At 66.9% G+C, this 21,588-nt stretch overlaps 1 protein-coding gene across 1 annotated transcript; it reads right to left on the bottom strand.

The window, feature by feature from the left end:
• Positions 1-496: 496 nt before the first annotated feature.
• ULK1 (unc-51 like autophagy activating kinase 1) lies at positions 497-19,006 on the bottom strand. Its single transcript, XM_070399590.1, has 28 exons — positions 18,631-19,006; positions 18,280-18,372; positions 18,122-18,163; positions 10,380-10,412; positions 10,035-10,071; positions 9,300-9,473; positions 9,137-9,210; positions 8,772-8,873; positions 8,357-8,415; positions 8,184-8,266; positions 7,848-7,898; positions 7,584-7,672; positions 7,275-7,425; positions 7,024-7,084; positions 6,774-6,863; positions 6,254-6,379; positions 5,785-5,933; positions 5,577-5,663; positions 5,024-5,292; positions 4,297-4,490; positions 3,951-4,060; positions 3,725-3,868; positions 3,240-3,433; positions 2,943-3,115; positions 2,745-2,863; positions 2,434-2,591; positions 2,028-2,163; positions 497-1,957 (listed from the first exon to the last, which is right to left on the bottom strand). Exons 1-28 carry the CDS (start codon positions 18,739-18,741, stop codon positions 1,905-1,907), a joined length of 3,162 nt encoding a protein of 1,053 aa, XP_070255691.1. The 5' UTR covers positions 18,742-19,006; the 3' UTR covers positions 497-1,904.
• Positions 19,007-21,588: the final 2,582 nt, after the last annotated feature.

The following is a 21,588-nucleotide window of genomic DNA, read 5'->3' as shown; positions in this document are numbered from 1 at the left end:
TCGCCCAGGAGCGTGCGAACCTGCATCACAGCGCACGTAGAATCAAGCATGGAGGCTGGGGGGGAGGGAGGGCAACGGGGGGATAAGGACACATATGTAATACCTTCATCAATAAAGAAAAAAGAGAATGCAGGCGGACCAGCCCTAGGGAGGATGTGGAGAAATCGGTGGGGACGGAAGGGGCGTGGCTGCCGTGCAGTCTGGCGCTGGTCCTTGTACACGACCTGCATTCCCCTCCTAGGTGAACCCCCGAGAACCCGGAGGCAGGAGTCCCAGGTGAGGTGGTTCCACCAGGACATGGCCAGGGGGACACAGCCACGAACCCCAAGCCTGCCCTGGGGGGTTTGCTCCCCAAGCCTTGCCCTGGAGGTGGCTCCCCCAGCCGAGCCTGGCCTGTGTGCAGGGCCAGTCCAAGGTGCTGCAGGACGCTGGCGGGGCGGGGGGGAAGCTGCAACAGGCCTGAAACAGTGACCAAGCAATCATCAGTAACAGCAGCTCAACAATTCCAAAGGTTTATTTCCTTAAACTGATATTACACAATTCAACACAACTGGGGAGGGATCGCACGAATCCCTTCTGAAGTAGACTGAGTCGAGCGCTGTCTCCTGGAGATCAGGCCCGGCCGGGCACAGACCGGGAGGCACACGGGCACGCTTGGTGCCACAAGTGAGGGGCAGGGAAGGAGGCCCCTCCTGCGGCGCCAGCCTCCCGGCAGCCCTGGAGTCCGGCCGACCATAAAGCAATAAATAGGAACGTGTCCTGTGCAGCAAGGAAAGAACAGAGTCACAGGGCTTCTTCCAAGTCCAAGAACAGGGCAATTTCAAGTAGTATCGGGAGGAACACCCTAGACCTGCTGGGTCTGTGCTGCAGGCCTTAAACCCCTGGCCGGGTGCTGGGACTCGCCCAGGCGTCCCCCGAACTCTGGGGATTCGCTCGAGGGGGCGAGGCAGAGCTGGGCAGCCTGGGGAAGCCCCCTAAGCCCAGAAGGTGGGCCTCCCTGACCCCTCAGATAGCAGCCGGGACCTGGGGAGTGGGGGGGAAGGAGGGGAGGGGTTTGACATCAAAACCGACTGGGAAAGTCAGATGGGGAGGTTTTTGCACAAAACACCCCCTCTCACCTGCCCCCCATCTCTGTGGCAGGAACCCCACTCCCCTACAGGTGGGACAGCAGGACACCCAGCCATGCAGCGTACCTGCTGCTATGCCCCTCCCACCTTCCAGAACAAAACGTCTAAACACCTACGAGTTTCTTCTTTAAACAAAAAAAGAGCTGCAGAAAAATAAGACACATTTGATGAGTAAAGTGTGAAAGACTGCCACGTCCGCTCTGGTTTAGAAAGCTCGGTGCGTCGTACTGTGTGTCCCTAAAAGAACATTTAAATAAGACGCTGTGCCTCCCGAGGGCGCCGGCACAGCAGGCTATGTATATATGTATATATGTATATGTATGTACACACGCCCGAGGGCGACCCTGGGCGGTCTGGGCCGGGCCTGCATAAAGTGCTCGTGACTCAAAGCCGGGTGGGTCCCGGGAGGAGGGCCGGGCGGGTGGGAGGCTTTGGCTTAGTGGGCCCTGCTGCTCCTGGGCAGGGCTGCTGGGACGGCCGGGGCCGCCAGGGGACGGGCCGGGGCTGAGGCCTGTGCGCCCCGAGTGCCCCACACCCAGCGCCAGCCAGAGCCCGGGAAACAGATGTGGCTGCAGACCCAGCTCCGGACACGGGGCAGGGACTGTCCTTCCCCAGCTCCCGGGAGGAGGACCCAGGCTTCGGGCTTGTCCTTGCAGCCCACCCAGGGGCCCAGGAGAAGGTCCAGCCGCTGGGCCCAGCAGGCAGGCTCCGGGCCAGGCACACACACCCGGTCAGCAGGGCCCGGTCAGCAGGGCCCGGTCAGGCACACACGCCCGGTCAGCAGGGCCCGGTCAGCAGGGCCGAGAGTCTCCGCTCGATGCACAGCTTGCCTGCGGGAGGAGGCCCGTGAGCGCTGCCCCGCCCGGCCCGCCCCGCCCGCCCCGCGGAAGCCGCACTCACACTTGGCGATGTTCTCCACGTCGGCCGGGTCCGAGAGCAGCTGCCGCAGCCCCTCCATGAGCAGCAGGGCCTTGTGGTAGCGCTGCACGCAGTCCTCGCGGCGGTGGAACATCTCGTCCAGGGCAGCCGACTGCACCTGCGGGCAGGAGGTCAGGGGGCGTCTCACAGGTGCCCGGTGCCCGTGGCAGCCCCAGGGCTCCGGCGGGACCAGCAGCTGCCTCACCCCCAGGCGAAGGCTGACTCTTTAACCGCACAGTCAACCATCTCAGAAACAGGCACTGCATACGGGAGCTCTTTGGGCAGAAGGACCCGAGGCCTCGGCAGCCGCCCCAGCAGGCCTGGCTGGGGAGCGCGTGGCCAGGGATGCGCCCCCGCCCGCCCGCCCGCCGGCCGGCCGTGCGCTGACCGTGTGCACCGCGTGGCTGAAGATGAGCTTCTCGGCGGAGACGCTCTGGATGCGGTCCAGCAGCCGCTGCTTGTCCAGGAAGAAGCGCTGCAGCCGCTGGCTCAGGCCTTGGCAGGACAGCACACTGTCCTTGTACAGCTCGTTCAGCTTCCGCACCACTGTGGGGGGCGGGGGGCGTCACACACTGCCCGGCCCGCCGCCCCGCCGCCCCCACGGGGCCGCTGCTCCGGCGACCCTCCTGTGTCCCCTGGTCACCTCCTGCCCTGACCTGCCCCCGACTCCCACGCTCCCCGGCGCCCGAGCCCACGCACCCTGCTTCACCGTGGACGACAGGCAGAGCTTGCCTGTCCGGATCTGGTCAATGGCGGTCTGCAGGCCCGCGGACAGCAGCTCGGCCACCTTCAGGTACAGCACCAGCTGCTCTGCGAAGCTGGGGGCGAAGGCATATCAGGCGGCTGGGGGGACCCGACCCCAGGCCGCCTCCGCGCCAGCCCGCCGGGCACACCCACCCCCACTCGCGGCTCAGCAGGCTGATCTGGTCGGCCACCACGCTCTCCTGCAGCTGGTACTCGGGGCCCCCGGCCGCCTCGCTGGCGCTGCCCTTGAGGGTGGCGATCTCCAGGACGTGCTGGACGAAGACGAGCGTGAAGCGCAGGCCGTGCAAGATCTCCGTGTGCTCTTGCTGGGGGCGGAGCAGAGTGGGGAGCTGGGCGGGCCCACGGCAGAGGCCTCCGCTCCGCCCGCCCCCCAGCCACGGCCCCCTCGCCCCAGGAGCACGCGCTCGGCCAGCGATGCCCAGCCCTCACCTCCATGAGCGTCTCCTCGGGGAGGTCAGGGGCCTCAAAGGTCACGGCCCCCTCCAGGTTGGCAGCCACAGGGTCGGTGAAGCCGCAGCAGTGGCCGGGGGCCAGGACCTCCGGGGCGGCCTCGCTACAGGCCCCGGGCGCCAGGTGGCGGGCGGAGGCGGAGCCGGCGGAGCTGAGGGAGCTGGAGGAGCCCACTGTGGGGAGAGGCCCATTCAGGACAGGCTCCCCCTCCCTGTGAGCCCCTCCGTGACCCCATGACACACCCTCGGGTCTGGGGGCCTCGGTGTACACGCCTGTGCCCTTGAGCGGAGCTCCCAGGGGAGGCTCGCCCTCCTGGCCCACCTGCTGCAGGTGGGACGTCAGTGCAGAGGCTGCGCGGCCGGGCCTGCACTCGCCCCGGGAGGCCCAGCCCGGCCTCCTGCCCACAAGGACGCCATCCCAGGGCAGCCGCGTCCTGGCAGCGAGGGGCCCTGCGCCGTCCTCACCTGAGAACATCCGGGTGCGGAGGCTCTGGGGCGGGGTGGCCCCACTGGGGGGCGAGCCCACCGTGAACACCACAGGGGAAGGGCTGCTGGCCCCCCCAGCACGGGCGCCCGGCTGCAGGTTCCCTCCGAAGCCAGCAGAGGGCGCTGTGGGAGGGAGAGGAGCTCAGGGACATCCCGTCGGGGAGGGAGAGGGGGGCGCCCCACCCCGCCCTGCGGACACACTCACCGATCTCCATGGGCTTCTCGTGCAGGCTGTCGGAGCTGCCCGAGTCAGGGGCCTGCGCCCCAAACGCCGCCTTCAGGAGCAGGTCGGTGAGGCGGCCGGTGCTGAGGGACCTGCCGGAGACGCAGGGCAGCGATGAGCCGCCCGGGGGGTCCAGAGGCCGGCACAGCCCCACGGGCCCACGGGCAGCCGGCCGCCCTGGCTGCCCACAGGCACCAGCTGCACAGGCACTGGCCGCGCCGTCCTCCCGCCCACCCCAGCGCAGCCAGGCACCCCTGAACAGGCCAGCAGACCCCAGAGGGACGAAGCGACAGGCATTGGGCAGGGGGTCCCACTCACACCCCCTCACCTGCCAAAGGGGCCCTTGGTGTCCTCCGCCGGCCGCAGGCCCGGGCCTAGCGGCTGCCCCTGGAAGGGGCCGGCCTCCGAGAGGTCGGGCAGCGTGCGGTTCCGCGGCGGCGCCATGACCACGCCCTGCCGCGCCAGGAGGGCCAGCAGGTTCTGGGAGCTGGGCGTCTTGGGGAAGTCGAACGCGGGCATGGCCTAGGAGGGCGGTGGGTGCTGAGGACGCCAACCAGGAACATCCTGGCAGGTCGGCAAGATCCACCTGCGTCTGGAGGGCCCGCCCCGAGCACCAGCCCTCCACGGCCCCGCCTTCGTGGCCAACACTGCTCTGTGGACAAAAGTGCCACGCACACGCACACGCACTTACATGCACACACTCACACACATGCACACACACACACACACACGCCCTAAGCCCGAATGGTGACACCACAGGGTGGCTGTAGGTTCTGTTTCCATTTGACAGACAGGAACACTGAGTCCAGGGGGCAGACTACATGGTTTCCCGTGGCGGCAGCCTGTGCTTCCTGGGCTGTGACTGCTGGGCGGGGGAGGGGGGGGGGGAGACGGGGGACGGGGGACGGGGGAAGGGGGGGCACTTCCTCTGCTAAGGGCCACACAGCAGCTGCTTGGCTTTGTGGACAGGCTCTGCCTCGGGAAGACAGCCACCAGCCAAGATCCGGTAGACAGGGGACCTTCACCCACTGACTGAGATGCGGGGGCCCTGTTACCTTGGTGGGAGAGCCCAGGATGGGGGGCAGGGGGTTCCGCTGCAGGAAGTCCGGCAGCTTTGGCGAGCCGCGCAGGGGTCGGCAGGACTGGAGCCCGTGGGATGGCTGTGGGGGGCTGGCCTGCGGGTGGCCGAACACAGCCCCCAGCGGGTCGGTGGGGGGCTTGGGCAGCTTGGAGTGGACGAGGTGCAGATCGGACAGGTTGGGGGCGCTGTGCAGGCGGCCGCCCAGCCCCGTGGTGCGCGGCGAGTGCTCGGGCACAGAGGAACCTGGACGAAAAGGACAGGCCTGGTCACTGCGGCCTGTGGCTGCCCCTGCCCGGCCCACACTGCCCCCAGGAGCATGGACAGGCACCACGTCTGTTCATCACACCCTTTACCCTCGCAGCCAGCCAGGCAGGAGACGGCGGAGGAGCCGAGACACCCGCCCGGGTCCCACACATGGAGGCGGCGTGGGAGGGAACAGGAAGGCGGCCCCGCCCCAAGCAGGAGGAGCTCCGCCCCCCCCGCCCCCCAGACCCAGGCTCTGGCCCAGGGGTTAGCGCCACACCTACCTGGACGAGGGGACCTGCCGCCCCGCATCTCGGCTCCTTGTGGGGAGGGCACCCCGCTCCATCCCAGCCGCTCGGGGATGGTTCCGACTGGAGGAAAGGGGGTGCCGGGGTCAGTGCCAGATGGAGAGGACACGCACCCCCACCCCAGCCGCGGAGACACCCAGTCCCTCCCCGTGCGGGGCTGCACCCCCGGCACACACGGACCCACCTTGTGGAGACGGAGTATAGGGCCGGCCTCCACCCAGGGACAGCTTCCTGGCCAGGGCGGCTCCGTGCTCGGCGTGGGACGGGGGCGACGGACTGGCCCGAGCAAAGCCCAGGGGGCTGGTGCTGCCCGACCTGCGGACAGCGGAGGACCTGGGGGCAGGGACCGGAGCCAGGAGTGAGGCCACGGCCCTCCTGGGTGGAGGACAACTACCAGGTGGGGAGCCCCAGTGTGTCCCCCATGGAGACCACTAGCCCACAGGGCCTTCTGTGTGTTACAAGAAGGTGCCTCGTCTGTTGAAAACTGCCACACGACACTGGTTTATAAACTCAAGATACTTGGCTGACACCGCAGACAGCTGTTAACTGGAATGCGGTCTGAGCTATGCCCGCGCAGCCAGCGCACGGTGCGTGCGGGCCCTGCACCTGGAGGCAGTGAGTCCTCACTAGCCGTGCCGCCCGCCCGCACGCACCGTGGGGTCTGGAACTGGGTCGGGGACTGCAGGTTCTGCTCGATGCGCTGGTAGTTCTGCACCTGCGTGGGCACGGGGATGGGGACAGACGCCCCACACCTGCTGCTGGAGAAGGCGCCGGGCCGGCTGCGGGAGGACAGACAGGGAGGAGGCGGGGTCACCGCGGACGGCCATCAGGCTGACCCCAGGCCCAAACTTCCTGCCCATGCCCAGCACTGCCCCGTCGGGGCAGAGGGACTGCTCAAAGCCCACCCTACCCCGCGCCCAGGGCTTCTGGTCAGGACCAGCCTGCCACACATCGCAGGAGGTGGGACGGAGGGCAGGGAGGCTGGGCAGCTCCTGCCGGCCTGGGAGCCCATGCTGCCGGGCCCGGAGGCCCAGGGGTGCTGGTGGCACTGGTCCCCGTGGTCCCTGCAGCCGTCCACCCCTGAACACCACGGCCCTCCTACTGGACCACCCGCGAGGGCTGGGGAAGCCTGGCTCGGGACCCACTCCCAGCCGCCCAGCCCGGCCTGCTTACCCCGAGGGGCTGGGGGAGCCGCTGCAGGGTGGGGACGGAGACGGGGTCCGGCCGTGGCTCTCCAGGCCAGCGGAGGCCACCAGGGAGCTCCTGGTGGGAACAGAGCAGACAGGCAGCTAGGCGTGCGCAGCCCCTGGCCCCGTCCTGGGGTCACAGAAGACTCGGCCCTCCCCGAATCGCCTGACCCCCACGGGGCAAAAGAACCACCCGTGAGCCCACACTTCCTCCCCAGAGGCGGCTGGGGGCCTACCCGCTGCACATCAGGCTGTCCGGGGGGGGCTTGCCACCGGCTGCCTCGGCCACCAGGTCACCTGCGGACAGGAGACAGACAAGGCTGGGCCCAGTCAGGAGTGTCCCCTCCCTCCCAGGCCACCTCCCCACGGGGCCTCCCTGACAGCCCGCCCTCGATTCAACAGAGGGGGCTGCAGGCAGGGCTTCGTGGACGAGGCGGAGGCGGGTCTGGGCCCACGGGCACCCCGCCCACACACGCTGTGGCCTGACCTGGGAACGGGGCCGGGACCATGACGAAGTCGTCCGTGTCACAGGACGAGTCCTTGCTGCTGCCGCCCGAGTCGCGGGAACCCTGCAGGAAGCCGGCGGCCTCGGCGGGGGAGGTCAGCGTCTTCTGCAGCTGCTGCATCTCGCCCAGGGACTGGGTCAGAGGGAGGCCACTGAGTCCGGCCAGGCCCAGCCGACACGGGGCTGACGCTCTCCCCCCGGGACCACGCCGCCCCTTCACTTTCTGAGACGCTGCACCCGAGGCTGGGCCCGGACCCCCCGCCTCCCTGCCTCCCCGCCCAGGGCGCTCACCGGAGGGGAGGCCAGGTGTGAGGTCGAGCTGCTGCTGGAGCTGCTGCCGGAGCCGGAGCTGGGGTACGAGGGCACAGGCACGGGCGGGGCTGCGGGGGCAGGTGGTCAAGTCCCCTCCCTGCCCTGCACACCGCCCCCCCCCCCCAACCTGGTGTTGCCCAGCACAGAGGGACCAGGGACAGAAGAGGGGGCACCCCCACACCAGCTGCACCCAGGCTGGAGGGGTGAGGCCTGGGCCGGGGCGTGGGACCCTCAGGGACTCACACTTCTTCACGGAAGCGCTGGCGTCAAGGAAAGGATGACGGAAAAACTCATCTGCAGGAGAGGGAGGGGGAGGGGGAGCGAGACCTCAGGACCCAGCCGGGGTTTCTGGGGTGAAGGACCCCCCGACCCCCAGCTGGCCTGGCCCAGTGCACAGACAGAGCCCCAGTGGCTCCTGCTTGCCTGGCCCAGGTCCCCGCCTGCCTGACCTGGTTTCCCAGCAGAGCTCCCACCCACACCCACCCCTCCCCACCCCACCCCACTCCCAGAAGAGGGGCCGAGGGCTCGCACCCCCACCCACCCCACCCCACCCCCAGAAGAGGGGCCGAGGGCTCGCACCGAAGTCCATGCGGTCCTTGTGGTTGCGCTGCAGCAGGGCCAGCAGCAGCTGCCTCAGGGGGGCCGAGGTCTCCCGGGGGATGCTGGTGGGGCCAGAGGACAGACTGGTCAGCCTGGTGGGGGTCCTCGGGGCCGGGGCCGGGGCTGGGGATGGGGCCGGGCCAGGAGCTTACATGGGCACCAGGGTCTTGTTCTTCTCGTAGAAGAGGCGGAGGTCCTGGGGGCTGCTGGCCTGGTGGGGGACGAGGGTGTGAGGGCCCCAGTGGACTGGGCAGCTGCTCCATCCCCTGAGGCGCTCGGCCTGGGGCACGAGCCCTTGCTCACCTCTGGGACGGTCCTGCCCACCCCCAGCAGGCTGAGCAGCCACGGGGCCCCACTGTCTGAAGAGGCAGCTGGCCTTGGGGGACCCCCGGGGTCTGGTGCAATTGGTTGTTTGCTCCTTGAAATGGAGGGGTTGCCCATGCCCCCACCCGAGAAGCTGGCCGCCCGGGGGCAGTGCCCTGTGGGGAAGACCCAGCATGTGCGTGTCCCTCTTTATTCCCCGCGGAGCACTGCGGAGCGCCAGGCAGCCCCGAGCCGGGCACTCACCTGGAAGGGCGCCTTCCCCGTCAGGCACTGGTACACGATGGTGCCGATGCTCCATAGGTCCGCCTTCCCGTCGTAGTGCTGGGACATGATCACCTCGGGGGCCTGCAGGCGAGAAACACGGGTCAGGGCCTCGGCAACAACGGACACTGAGTGAGCACTGACCTAGTGTGGTGCCAGCCAATCAGAGCAGACACCCGCCAGGTGCCAGCCAATCAGAGCAGACACCCGCCAGGTGCCAGCCAATCAGAGCAGACACCCGCCAGGTGCCAGCCAGAAACAATGGGACAGCCATACTGGCCAACCACCCAAGAGAAGCCACAGGACAGCGGCTGTGGATGGGGCGGGCACAGGCTGTGGCCACCTACCATGTACATGGGGGAGCCGCAGAGCGTGGCCGCCATCATGTTACTCTGCAGGTACCGGGCGAAGCCGAAGTCGGCTGCAGGAGAGGACAGGTGTGTGAGCAGGACAGACGTGAGCAGGGCGGGCAGCCCCTCCTTGCGCCCGCGGGCCCCCCTCCGGACTCACCGATCTTGACGCGGATGTTGTTGGGGTTGGCGCGGCGCCCGCCGGGGTTGGACAGCAGGATGTTCTGGGGCTTCAGGTCGCGGTGGATGATGCCCTTGCTGTGCAGCAGCCGCATGGCGCCCGCGATCTGCTGCAGGAAGAGCCGGATGGTGTCCTCGCTCAGGGTCCGCATGGCTGTGGGGAGACGGGGCTCAGGGCGCAGCTCTCCCGGGGACCACACAGGCCCTTCCTCCTCCCTGCTGGAGGGGCCCCACACACTGTGAGAGGATCCGCTGCCCCCGACAGCCCCCGGGGTCTGTGGCCCATCACCCACTCTGCAGGTACGTGTCCTGGCCACCTGAGGCCACCAGGGCTGCCTGCCCAGCTCTGACCGATCAGTGTCACCCCAGGGCAGCTCCCTGCTGTCCCCCCCACTCCTTCTCAGTGTCTCCTTCTCAGCATCCCCTCCCGGCAAGCCCCTGGCCTGCAGCTTGGCACTGAGCCCCGAGGGCCCCACTGTCATCGGTGTCACAGGACGAGTCCTTGCTGCCGGTACCCAGCAGAGCAGCCAGCCAGGTACCAGGGGGCCCCCACTCAACAGGAGCAAAGGGCTGTCCCTGAAGGCTCCGGTCCCCCTCCCACCTTTCCCAGCAGGTGCGGAAGGAGGGGAGGACCGGCTGCCACCATCGGGCCCACCTCGGAGGCTGGGTCAGGGTGGGCCTGGGCACGCAGCCCATGGCCACGGGTGCCACTCACTGTGCAGGTAGTCGGCCAGGTCCCCGCCGTTGCAGTACTGCAAAAGACCAGCCACACGCCCGTCAGCGCCGGGCACACCTCCAGCCCCGCCCCGGTCTCCCCACCGCCCTCCGCCTGGGCACTCGGTGCTGCCCCTCCTCCCTGGGCAGGTGTCCCCACAATCCAGGCTTGACGAGGTCAACAGGGGTGCTCCCCACCCCTCAGGCACCTGCCGTGGCTACTGGGTGGGGTGCCCTAAGCCCACGGACACAGGACACGGGCAGCCTGCCCTGCCCAGGTGACAAGGGGTCCAAGAGCTGGGAGGGCGGGGCCCCCAGTCCGACAGCCAGGCCTGCAGGGACTCACCTCCATGACCAGGTAGACGGAATTGGCCATTTCCTGCGGGACAGAGAAGAGGCGTGAGAGGAAGGGGAGTGCTTCCGGCCCCGTTATGGCAGCCCTTGGGGAGCTTGTCTCAGCCGTGTGGCCTGGGCACTGGGCGCCCTGCACACACCACCTGGGCCCCAGGCAGGAGCCGCAGTGAGCGTGGGCGCCAGCTGCCTGGGGCCGGCGTGCCAGGCTTAGCCAGCTGGCTAGTGGCAGGGAGACAGGATGTCGAGAGCCAAGTGGGCTCTGGTGTTTTGGTTTTGAGGTCATGTCCTTGAGTGACAGGAGCAGGAGCCAATCAGAACATTCATTTGCCAAGTCTGGGGCAGGGGCTAAGGTCCCAGGAAAGATGTCAGAGTGGGGTGTGGACCCCACCCCCCTGTGCAGCCCTCAGCTGCCCAGTCAGATCAGGCCTGAGGCTTGGTCAGGGCTCAGCTTGCTGCTCTGAGTGACACATCCTGGCTGGGGGACCCACTTAGGGGGAGCCCCAGGCCACCCCTGGGAACGGACATGGCCCTCAGGTGCGGAAACTGCTGGGATCCGGGCTCCGGAATCAAAGAGCCACGGCAGGCCAGCTTCCGGCTCGGCCCCGGCCCCGTGGCTCCGGGGTGCACCACTCAGTCCACCCAGGAGATGGAGAAGCCCTGTGCCAGGCCCAGTGTGCAGACCCCGCCTCCCCGCCCCCTCTCCCCACACACACACACACAAGGTCGTATGCCTGAGGGCTTCCCAGGCACAGGCCCTTTCTCCAGTCATAGAGCAGGACACCGAACCTCTGCTCGCCAGCTCACAGCCCCCAGCTCTTCCCCAGGTGGGGTCGCCCCAACTGAGGGGCTCCGCCCGCAGGAACAGGCCCCCAAACCCCGTCAGCACCAGCACTGCTGGGCCTGGGAACAAGAGGGCCCCCTCCCCGCCCCCAGCACCCAGGGTGAGGGGAGCCCCAAAGCCCTCGAGCATGGGCCCTGGGGAGGGACGAAGGGAAGACCAGATGCCCAGCAGTGGGCTCACTGTCCACCTGCTCAGGCCCAGGGAGGCCCCTGCTCCCACCACGAAGGACGAAGGACCTGCTCAGCATCCCGCCCCGGGAGGGCAAGGAGCAGGGACACAGCCCCAGTGACTGTGAATGTTCAATGTCAGCCCCCACCCCGTGCCCCACAGAGGCTGTGTCCAGGGTGGAGACGCCTCGGGAGCAGGTGAGACATGGGGTGAGCTCTCAGGGCGTGAGAGCCCTTGGGGCCGGGCTGGGCACCCCTGGGACGGGCAGGCCGGCTCCAGCATGCCCACCTGGTGTTAGTTCGCAGGCCCTTCGCGTGGGGCGTGTCCCAGCAGGGACGCAGAGGCCCGGAGGGTGGCTGTCCACAGAGCAGCCTCAGCCCAGCCCGCCCGCCCGCCCGCCCGCCCGCCAGCCAGCTGAGGGGGAGAGATAACGCGGGCAGGTGCAGAGAGGCCCAGTCACCCGTCACTGGGCTCTCAGGAGGCGGACCCCGGCGACAGCAGCAGGGGCAGAGGTGGTCACAGGGAGGCAGAGGGAGGAGCTGGCAGAGGACCCAGCCGAGGGCGGAAGAGGTGCCCGGGATGAGGACCCAGAAATAACCAGGGTTTGGAACACCCAGGCCACCTGCTCCTCGCCCTCGCCTGCCCTCACCTTGACCACGGCCCCTCCGTGGGTGCTGAGCGTGCTCCCCAATCCCCCTCCAGTATGAGCTCTGGGCGGTGAGTGCTCTCCCCTCGAGAGGCCCGGAGAGGCGAGCCCGGGCCTGGGCCACACGCCCGAGGACAGCAGTGGGCAGGCCAGACTCCGCCAGCTCTCGCCTGTCTTCCCGACAGCTGGCTCCCCAGGAAAGCCCCAGACTCACCCAGCAAGCCAGGACGGGCAGGGACAGACAGAGCGACGAGGGCAGGGGCAGGCGAGAGGCAGGCAGGCACAGCGTCCACCCCGTGGAGTGCCCCCCCCCCAGGAGCTGTCCACCAGGACGGGCAGAGACGCCCACACCACTGAGGACTGCCAGTGGGAGGTGCCCACCACGGCCTCCAAATCCAGGGGGATCCCCCAACCCAGCACAGCCTGCCCCAGAGAGGGGGTGCCCGAGGCAGTGACAACAGAGTCCCCTTTGTGCCAAGAACCCATGGGCTCCCCGCACAGGGCTCCCCCCATCCCCACACCCTGCCAGGCCAGCTCCCGACACCCACCCACAGGCCGCTGGCGCCCTGCCCTGCCCCAGCCCTCGCCCCTCCTTGCAGCGGTCACCACTCATCACCCCAAGAAGCCACTCAGCCCCTCAGCCAGAGGTTCTTGGCCACACGGGGCTGTGGGGGTGTTAATTCCCCAGGAACCTCGGGCACCCCCACCCTAGGCTCAGCAGGACCTCTGGGGTGTGGGGGTCAGAGGCCTCAGAAGCAAGAGGACACATTCAGGCCTGGGGGACGCCTGGGAGAGAGGCAGCCGGGGACACGTCCCTTCCGAGGGGCCGCCTCCCACGTGACCAGGCCCTGGGAGGGGCCTGTGCTGACTCCACCAGCCCTGGAGCCCAGGCCTCGCAGATAAGATGAGGACACGGCCCGGCACCCCAGTGTGTCCTCACCTGCCCCCCTCCCCCGCCCCAGCCAACACCAAGCCGGGGCGGCAGGAGGTGAGGCCCAGCCACGAGGCTTCAGGCGGCGTCCCCGGCTGGCGGGGCGCTTCATGCCCGGGCCCCTGCCGGGCGCTGGCACCCACCCACCCAGGGCCATGCAGTCACTGTCCGGCGCTGGTCCCCCCGGAGGGAGAGGTCAGCACGGCCTTGTGGCCACAGCCCTGCCCTGCGGCTGCCACCCAGAAACGGGACCGGCCTCAGGCTCACCTCCGCCCGCCCGCGGGCCAGCCCCCTGGGACTCAGTGCAGACGCTTGAAGGACCCGGCTTCTTCCTGCCGCTCCCACTGACTGCCGGGTCCTGGGGGGCCCACCCGGCCCTCCTGTGGCCGGTCCTCGTCACATTAGTAAGGTGAACACGAAGGTGGCCAAGTCCCGGGCCCACCAGACCCTGGGAAACCCCAGCCCCGCCCTCAGAACCGTGGTCAGCGCCCCCACAGCCTTAGGCCCTTGAACGGGCAGTGCAACCGCATAGCCGGTTTTGGGGAGAAAACAGGCAGAGAGAGGCCCTGAGACTCTGCCCTGCACAGCCAAGGACGCCAAGCCTTCGAGGGACCAAGTGGAGGCCTGGCCGGGCCGCCCAGGGGGTTAGAGCATCGTCCCAAAAAGCCCTGGTTGCGGTTCGATCCCAGGTCGGCACGTGCAGGAACCAGCCAGGTGCGCATGAGCCAGTGGGGCAACAACTCGTGCTTTTCTCTCCCGTCCTCTCTCCAGGTTCCACTAAAACCTGAACCGGAGCCCCTCCGCCTGGGCCCTTGCGTCGGAGCGAAGGTGCTCTGCTTACCAGGCTCCCAGCGGCCCCTCGGCGAGCCGTCTGCGGAACCAGGGCTGGCCTGGTGGGCGGACAGGTGCTGACCTAGTTAGCGCCTCGCAGCTGGCATCCTGGCTCCCGAAGGTGGCAGAGGGCACGGGCGGCAGGACGAGCTGCTCCTGGCCACCCCCACAGCTCCCCTGGGAAGAGATGCTGGCCCCCCCCAAGGGAAGGGCACCGCCTCCTCCCAGAAGCCCCTTCAGCTGTGCCAGGGGCTCCCAGGGGCTCCCAGGGGCTCCCAGGGGCTCCCAGGGGCTCCCAGGGGCTCCCAGGGGCTGGCAGCCTGGCCTGCCCCCTCCAGCCCGTCTCCCCACACCCGGGCCGCCCAATTGGGAAAAACAGGCACCACTTTCACGGGGGTTTGGGAGGGACGGAGGCATGAGCTGGTGGGACCACTTGGAAAAGAGTCTACTCCTTCCCGTGAGACCCCGAGTCCAAGCTGCACCCCAACAACACCACGGATTTCCTGCAGGGGCTCTGTCCCGGGCACCACGGGGCGCCCACAACCCGCTCCCCAGTGACGCTGAGGGCGACACGCTCCCCGGGTGACATGCTCCCCGGGTGACACGCTCCCCGGGTGACCCGCTCCCCGGGTGACGCTGAGGGCGACACGCTCCCCGGGTGACATGCTCCCCGGTGACACGCTCCCCGGGTGACATGCTCCCCGGTGACACGCTCCCCGGTGACGCTGAGGGCGACACGCTCCCCGGGTGACGCTGAGGGCGACACGCTCCCCGGGTGACGCTGAGGGTGACACGCTCCCCGGGTGACATGCTCCCGGGGTGACACGCTCCCCGGTGACGCTGAGGGCGACCGCAGTGGGCGCCCAGGGCACTGGTGTGACGGACGGATGAGCGGGGAGCAGGTCCCCACAAAGGTCGGGGCCAGGCTCCTGGGGACCAACCAGGCCACCCCTCGACCCTCAGCGGAAGGCCAGGGACCCCAGCCACCGCCCCACAGGTCTGGGCCCGAAAGCACACAGTCCAAGGGGCCACCTCCAGGCCTCACATCGGCCGGACACACGCTCCTCTTCTGTGAGGCCAACAGCACGCCCCCTCTCCCCCCCCCACCCCCCGCACAGACAGAAACTACCTTGGGGGGGGGGGCACCTGCCACCTGTGACCCAAGGGCTTTCCTTACTATATAGAGAGCCCCCGCGAGTCACCAACATTCACACAGCGCGGACCGCACGGCGGGCACGGCTCTCAGCACTCATCCTGACTCAGGCTGTCTCCACGGCCACCTGCAAGGTGGGTGTCTACCCAGTGTCTACACTTCACAGGGGACACCGTGGCACCAGGAGGCTGAGCAGCCGCCCAGGTCACACAGGTACGTCCGTCAGGGGGTGCAGTGTGGCTCGGGGCCATGCAGCCAGCCTCAGTAAAAGAGATGGAGGGGCCCCAGCCGGCGTGGCTCAGTGGATAGAGCATCAGCCTGCGGACTGAGGGGTCCCGGGTTCGATTCCCGGTCAGGGCACATGACTGGGTTGTGGGCTCCATCTCCTGCAGGGGGCGTGCAGGAGGCAGCCGATCCATGGTTCTCTCTCATCCTGGATGTTTCTCTCTCTCCCTCTCCCTTCCTCTCTGAAATCAATAAAAATGTATTTTTAAAAAAATAACAAATGCAGGGGTAGCCCTAATATTCGTGGGCGCAGGGAGAGATGCTGGGGCCTCACGCACAATCAATGAAAACAAAGCCTTGAGAGATGCCATCTCCCGCCCGGCCAGCGGGGCTCAGTGGTTGAGCGTCGGCCTATGAACCAGGAGGTCAGGGTTCGATTCCTGGTCAGGGCACACGCCCGGGCTGCCGGCTGTGCGGGAGGCAGCCTATCAATGATCCTCTTTCATCGTTGATGTTTCTGTCTCTCTCTCCCTCTCCCTTCCTCTCTGAAATCAATAAAAAAATATATATTTAAAAGCGAGATGCCATTTCCCACCTCTGGGCCGGGCCGAGAGGAATGTCTGTGACGGAGCTGGCAGGGCCGCTGCCTGTCCAAGGTCTGGCCTCTGTGGACCACAATTTGGCCACTGTCCTGAGCTAAAAGCGCGCATCTCTCTTCCCCGGGCAATCGACTTCTAGGAATCCACCCTACAGACACGCGCGCGCGCGCGCACACACACACACACACACACACACACACCCCCGGCAGAGGCGAGCGCAGGATGGTCATTCCCACACTGCGGACGTGCCGGGATCACCTCACGTCCCATCGGCCGGGGACTGGCGAAGTCGGCGATAGGACGGGCGTGAGTGACCGCCCCAAAGCTGGGGCCACAGCCACAGCCGTCACACAGCTAACGCCCACGCCGTGTTTACTGTGACCAGTGCCAACCAAACAACTCTGGGGTCTCAGTCTTAAAGGAAGAGGTGGGGGCACAGAGAGGTTAAGACAGTGGCCCAGGGACACACAGCGAGTTCAAGCGGCAGCGCCAGGACTGGGACTGGGTCTGGGCTCCGGACCACTGGGCTCAGCGGTGCCAGCCTCGCCGAAGGGGCCCTTTTCTTGGGAGGAGGGGGGTGTCACTGATGACATCAGGGTTGAAATGGTTGTGTGAAGTGCCAGGCGCTCTCTCCGAGAGGCAGAGGGAGGTGGGGGGGGTGGTGGGGAAGGGGCAGGCGAGCGTGCCCGCACCACCTTGCCCCGACCCAGACACGGCACCCGCGGGTGTGGTCCCTCTGGGGGAGGGGGGCTCCATCAGGGCAGGGACTGGAGAGCTACCTTTTCCCACGTCCCGTTTTGTACTGTGTTTTTTTTTAACCTATTTTTTAAAAAAATTAACTTTGAAAAAAAAAACTTTGTTGATTTCAGAGAGGAAGGGAGAGGAACAGAGAGATAGAAACATCGATGATGAGAGAGAATCATGGACCAGCTGCCTCCTCCACGCCCCCCACTGGGGATGGAGCCCGCAACCCCGGCACGAGCCCTGACTGGGAATCAAACCCGTGACCTCCTGCTGCATGGGATGACGCTCAATCAACTGAGCCACAGCAGCCGGGCTTAACCTATTTTTCAAAGACCTTCCCTGACCCCCCCATCCCCCCAGGTCCCGGGCAGGAGTCTAAGGACCTGGGGAACCACCCCACACCCCACACCCCACACCCCACACGCTCCCCTGGAGGGAGAGCACAAGCCATGCTGGCCTCCAAGCACCTCCTCTGTGGGGGAAGCCAAGCAGCCACCCCTGGAGGAAGTGGCACTGCCCACAACCAGGTGTGCGGCCAGCGGGATGGGGAAGGGGGATGGGGACCGTCTAGGAGGAGGACAGGGAAGAGGAGGAGGGAGGGGGCCGCCCTCCCGGCCCCAGGACACAGTGTCTCCGTGTGGGCTGCCAGGCACCCTCCGTCACCCTGGACCGGAGCCCTCCCCGTGTCGCCTCCTGCTGTGCCACGGCCCCCAAGGCCACGGCCCGGCTCCGAAGGGGGAGGAGGGAACGGGGAAGAGGGGAGGAGGCCACCCAAACACAGACAGCCCTCCGCCAGGGGCTGGTCCCGTGGCCTCAGTAAACAGGTTTCAAAACCATTAGTCAGCACTTTGGCCTGCAGATCAGCCGCCTCAGGTTCCCACGTCCCCAAGCTAAGCATCTGGGGTGCTGGACCCCTGCTGAGCCCCCCACCACCACCACCACCAGGCCCTGGGGACAGTGGGGGAACCTGACTGTGGCCTCCGGGGCCAGCCAGGCCGGAGGTGGCCTCATCCCACAGGCGACCGCCTCCCTCCTACCCCGGGTGGCCGGCCCCCCGCTGCCAGCAAGTCGGAATCTCCGGTGGCTCCTCCCCTCCCCCCCTCTGACGCAGAGACAGACTGGCCAATGCCAGGCCCTGGAGCAATGTCAACAAACAATGGGCCTGCCCAGACAGGTGGGCCCGGCCGGCAGGATTACCGGGGGCCTGGGCCGCTGACAGGACTCCAGGTCAGGGCCACCAGGTCAGACCTGAGCGCCAAGCGGTAACCAGGCCTCCCTGAGCCGGGGCAGCCGGGATCCAGCGCTGGGCCCGGGACCCAGCGGCCCTTCCCTGGTCCAGCAGCCTGGACGGTGGGCACCCTCCCAGCACGGCCAGAGGGAGCCGGGCCGACCCCACCGTCTCCAGGTTCCCGGCGGGCCAGATGGGGAGGCCCAGCTCCTTCCCCCCAAAACACAAGTCGCCGGCCTGGAACCCCCCAGCACCGGCCAGGTCTCCGGGGCTTGGCTGGCCTGGGCCCCCGGCCCCCGGCCCCTGGCCCCGGGGGACCCCTCCCCGCCAGGACCCCGACCACAGCGAAACCACAGCTCGGTTCTTACCTGGAAGTCGTACAAAGCGACAATGTTTTCATGTTTCAGTTCCTAGGACAGAAACCCAAGTTTCCGGTGAGCGGCTGGCGGGGCTCCCCCACTGCCTCGCCCCTCCGCCGCCTCGCCCCTCCTGCCCCCCCGGACCCCGGGCCCCGGCCCCGGCTCACCTTGAGGATCTTGATTTCCTTCCCCAGCAGCGTCTGGGACTTGGCCAAGTTCTTCTTGTTAATGCACTTGACCGCGACCTCCAGGTCGTGCTTCTGAAAACCCAAGGGGCTGTTTTCAGTCCGGGGGCCAGGAGCCCCTCGGAGGCAGCCCCTGTCCCGGGCAGTTGGGGGGGGCCCCCCCGGCAGTGAGGGTGCCCAGGCCTGGAGTGGATATGAGGGGTCCCGCGGGAGGGGGAGATGTGTGGCTCCCCGGGACGTGGGGGTGAAGGGGTCCCCGGAACTGGGGGTGAAGGGGTCCCGGGGAAGTGGGGGTGACGGGCCCCCGGGCCGGGACCCGCCGCCCTAAATCACCTCCCGGTGGCGCCCCTTGAAGACCACCGCGAAGGCGCCGTGCCCGATCAGGTCCTTGCGCGAGAACTCGAACTTGCCCACGGTCTCCAGGCCGCCGCGGCCGGGCTCCATGGCGCGGGCCGGGGCGGCGGGCGGGCCGGGAGGGCCGGGCTCAGGCGGCGCGGGCCGGGGGCAGCGGGCGGGGGGCGCGCGCCATCCGGCAGGCCAGGGCCGCTCCCAGCCCGGCCGCGGATCGGGTCCCACTCCTAGCCGACCCGGTTCCGACTCGGTCTCCGATACGGTTCCGACTGGGGCGACGACCCGGTTCGGACAGGGGCTCCGACTCCGGCTTGGGCCCCGGCGGGGAAACAAAAGAGCCGCGGCCGCAGGGCCCCAGAGCCCGAGACGCCCGCGCACGCGCACTGAGCGCCGAGGGAGGTGGGGCGCGATGGGGGGTGGGGCGGGGCCTGGGGGCGGGGCCTTGGCCGGCGGGACGGGGCCTGGAGGGCGGGGCCTGGCGAGCGGCTGTGCGCTTAGTGGGTGGCAGGGCTGGCGATGGGGCGGGGCCTGGTTAGATGGGGCGGGGCCGGCTGGAGGGGCGCTGGACTGGCACCGGGTCAGGCCCTGGCGGGGGCGGGGCCTCGTCGGGGAGGGGCGGGGCCTGGTGGGGGCGGGGCCAGCCGCGGCCGGGCCCGGGTGGAAGTGGCGCGCTAGGCCCTGGGTCCCTTCAAGGCTGCACGTTTGCCACCATAATTCCGGGGACTTGGCATGTGTGCCCCAGGCTGGGGAGCGGGCAGGTACATTCTTAGGGACAGAACAGCTGTGTTAGAAGGTTATGCATTTAAAACTGCGTCCTACAGCAACAGATTGCCGGCCAAAGGGCACCCAAGCCGGGAAACGGCCCACCAATCCCTCCAAGAGGAGAGGTTTTAGGGAAATCCCGGTGCAACCTTTCTGTGGGATGACACGCGGCAGATCCTCACTGTGCAGAGTTAGAGAAGGGTGTGCTCAGGGGAAGCTCCCGAGTTTATAATTAAGTGAAAGCAAGATGCACCGCCGTGAGCTGGGCTACTGCTGTCACTGAGGAAGTCACTCAGTCATCGGCAACAGTGTGGTGACTACGCGGGGGGGGGGGGGGGGGGGGGGGGGGGGGTAAAAGGGGGTGAATGACGGTGGAAGGAGACCTGACGTGGGCGGCGGACACACAGTACAATGCGCCGATGATGCATTACAGAATTGTGCACATGAAACCTGTGTGATTCTACTGAGCACTGTCATCCCAATACACTCAATAAAAATACATTAAAATAATTTAAAAAAAGAAAGTCACTGGAGGGGGGTGGAGCATCCTCTCACGTGCTTGTCAGCCGTCGGTGAGTCTGCTTTGAAAACGTCTATTCAACTCCTTTGACCAGTTGTGAATCGGTGGAGGTGTCATTCTTTCTTTTTTTAAATATATGTTATTGATTTTTTACAGAGAGGGAGGGAGAGGGATAGAGAGTTAGAAACATCGATGAGAGAGAAACATCGACCAGCTGCCTCCTGCACACTCCCCACTGGGGATGTGCCCGCAACCCAGGCACATGCCCTTGACCAGAATCGAACCCGGGACCCTTGAGTCCCCAGGCCGACGCTCTATCCACTGAGCCACACCAGTTAGGGCAGGTGTCGTTCTTTCTATATCCTGGATATTCACGGCCTGAATAAATAAATAAAGTTTTATTGAAACCCAGCCACGCCCACTCCCTGTGGATCCTCTGTGGTTGCTTTCCAGACGCATCTGTGAGCAGTGGCCACGGTGGTGGCTGCGCGGCCTGCGAAGTCTGTTTGCGGTCTGGCCCTTTACAGAACAGGTTTTAGTTCCTTGAAAGATATAGAAATCCTTGGGGGACGGGGGAGCAGGTGCGGGGGGTGGGGGGTGGCTATTAAACGATACTCCAGTGTGACAAGGAAAGACCCTGCTGCCTCGTTATTTACAAGTTCTGGGTCGTTTTTTTCCCCCCAAATAGCAGCTGTGGACACAAGCAAAGCCCTAGAATGTCCTCGGGACCCTCCCCTCCCAGCCCCCAGTGCACAATGCCCAGAGGGAGACCATCCTCAAACGCTGCTGAAACTCTGCTGGTGGGACCCTAGGCCAGGGAGGGTCCCTTCCCACAGCCCTGAGGGCTGAGTGCATGACCCCCGCCCGCCCCAGGCGTGAGGAGGAGTCAGGCATTTCCCCTGGAACTTGGCAGAGGTGCCCCTGAGGCCTGAGGAGGAAACGCTGCCAGGCGTGCACTTCAGTTCTCCCTGAGGACGCGGCACCTCCCCGGCCTCGGGGAGCACAGCTGAAGTCAGAGCCCACCTTTTTTTTTTTTTTTTTTTTTAATTATCACCCAAGGATATTTGTCCATTGATTTTTTAGAGAGAGAGTAGAAGGGAGAGGGAAAGACAGAGATAAATATTGATGTGGTTGGAGCCTGCAACAGAGGTACATGCCCTTGACCGGTATCGAACCCGGGACCCTTTGGTCCGCAGGCCGGCGCTCTATCCACTGAGCCACACCGGCCAGGGCAGAGCCGGAGGTTTCATTCCCAGACGGTCTTTGTCCTCCTGGAGGGGACGTTAGGCGGAGAAGCTGCGCAGGGCGTGGGTCAGCTCTCTGGAGCTTCAGACTTTGTTTAAACAAACGCAGGGTGACCCAGTTTCACCCTGAGCTCGGGGAGGGGCAAGGGGAGGGTTGGAAGGGTGACAGCCAGGAGTTCAGTCCCCGGAGGCCTCTGGCCCCGCCCCCGCCGGCCCCCAGGCCAGAGGGCCAGGCTGCGCCCGTGTCCCCGGGACGCAGGGGACATGCTCACCTTCTGACCCAGTCAACCCCACTCCTGGTATTGACGTCCTTAAGGTCCTGCCTGCGCGGCCGGGACCCGAAACAGACGGCCATCGCTAGGTGACAGAAACAAACATCTCGTCGCTGCCACAGGGTGGGTGAACCTGGAAACC

The sequence above is a fragment of the Myotis yumanensis genome, unplaced genomic scaffold (genome assembly GCF_028538775.1).
Source record: "Myotis yumanensis isolate MYYU_CA2020_CCGP unplaced genomic scaffold, mMyoYum1.0.hap1 SCAF_19, whole genome shotgun sequence".
Taxonomy (NCBI): Eukaryota; Metazoa; Chordata; class Mammalia; order Chiroptera; family Vespertilionidae; genus Myotis; species Myotis yumanensis.
Note: the sequence above shows the minus strand (reverse complement) of the source record. Positions and strands in the feature narration are given on the sequence as shown.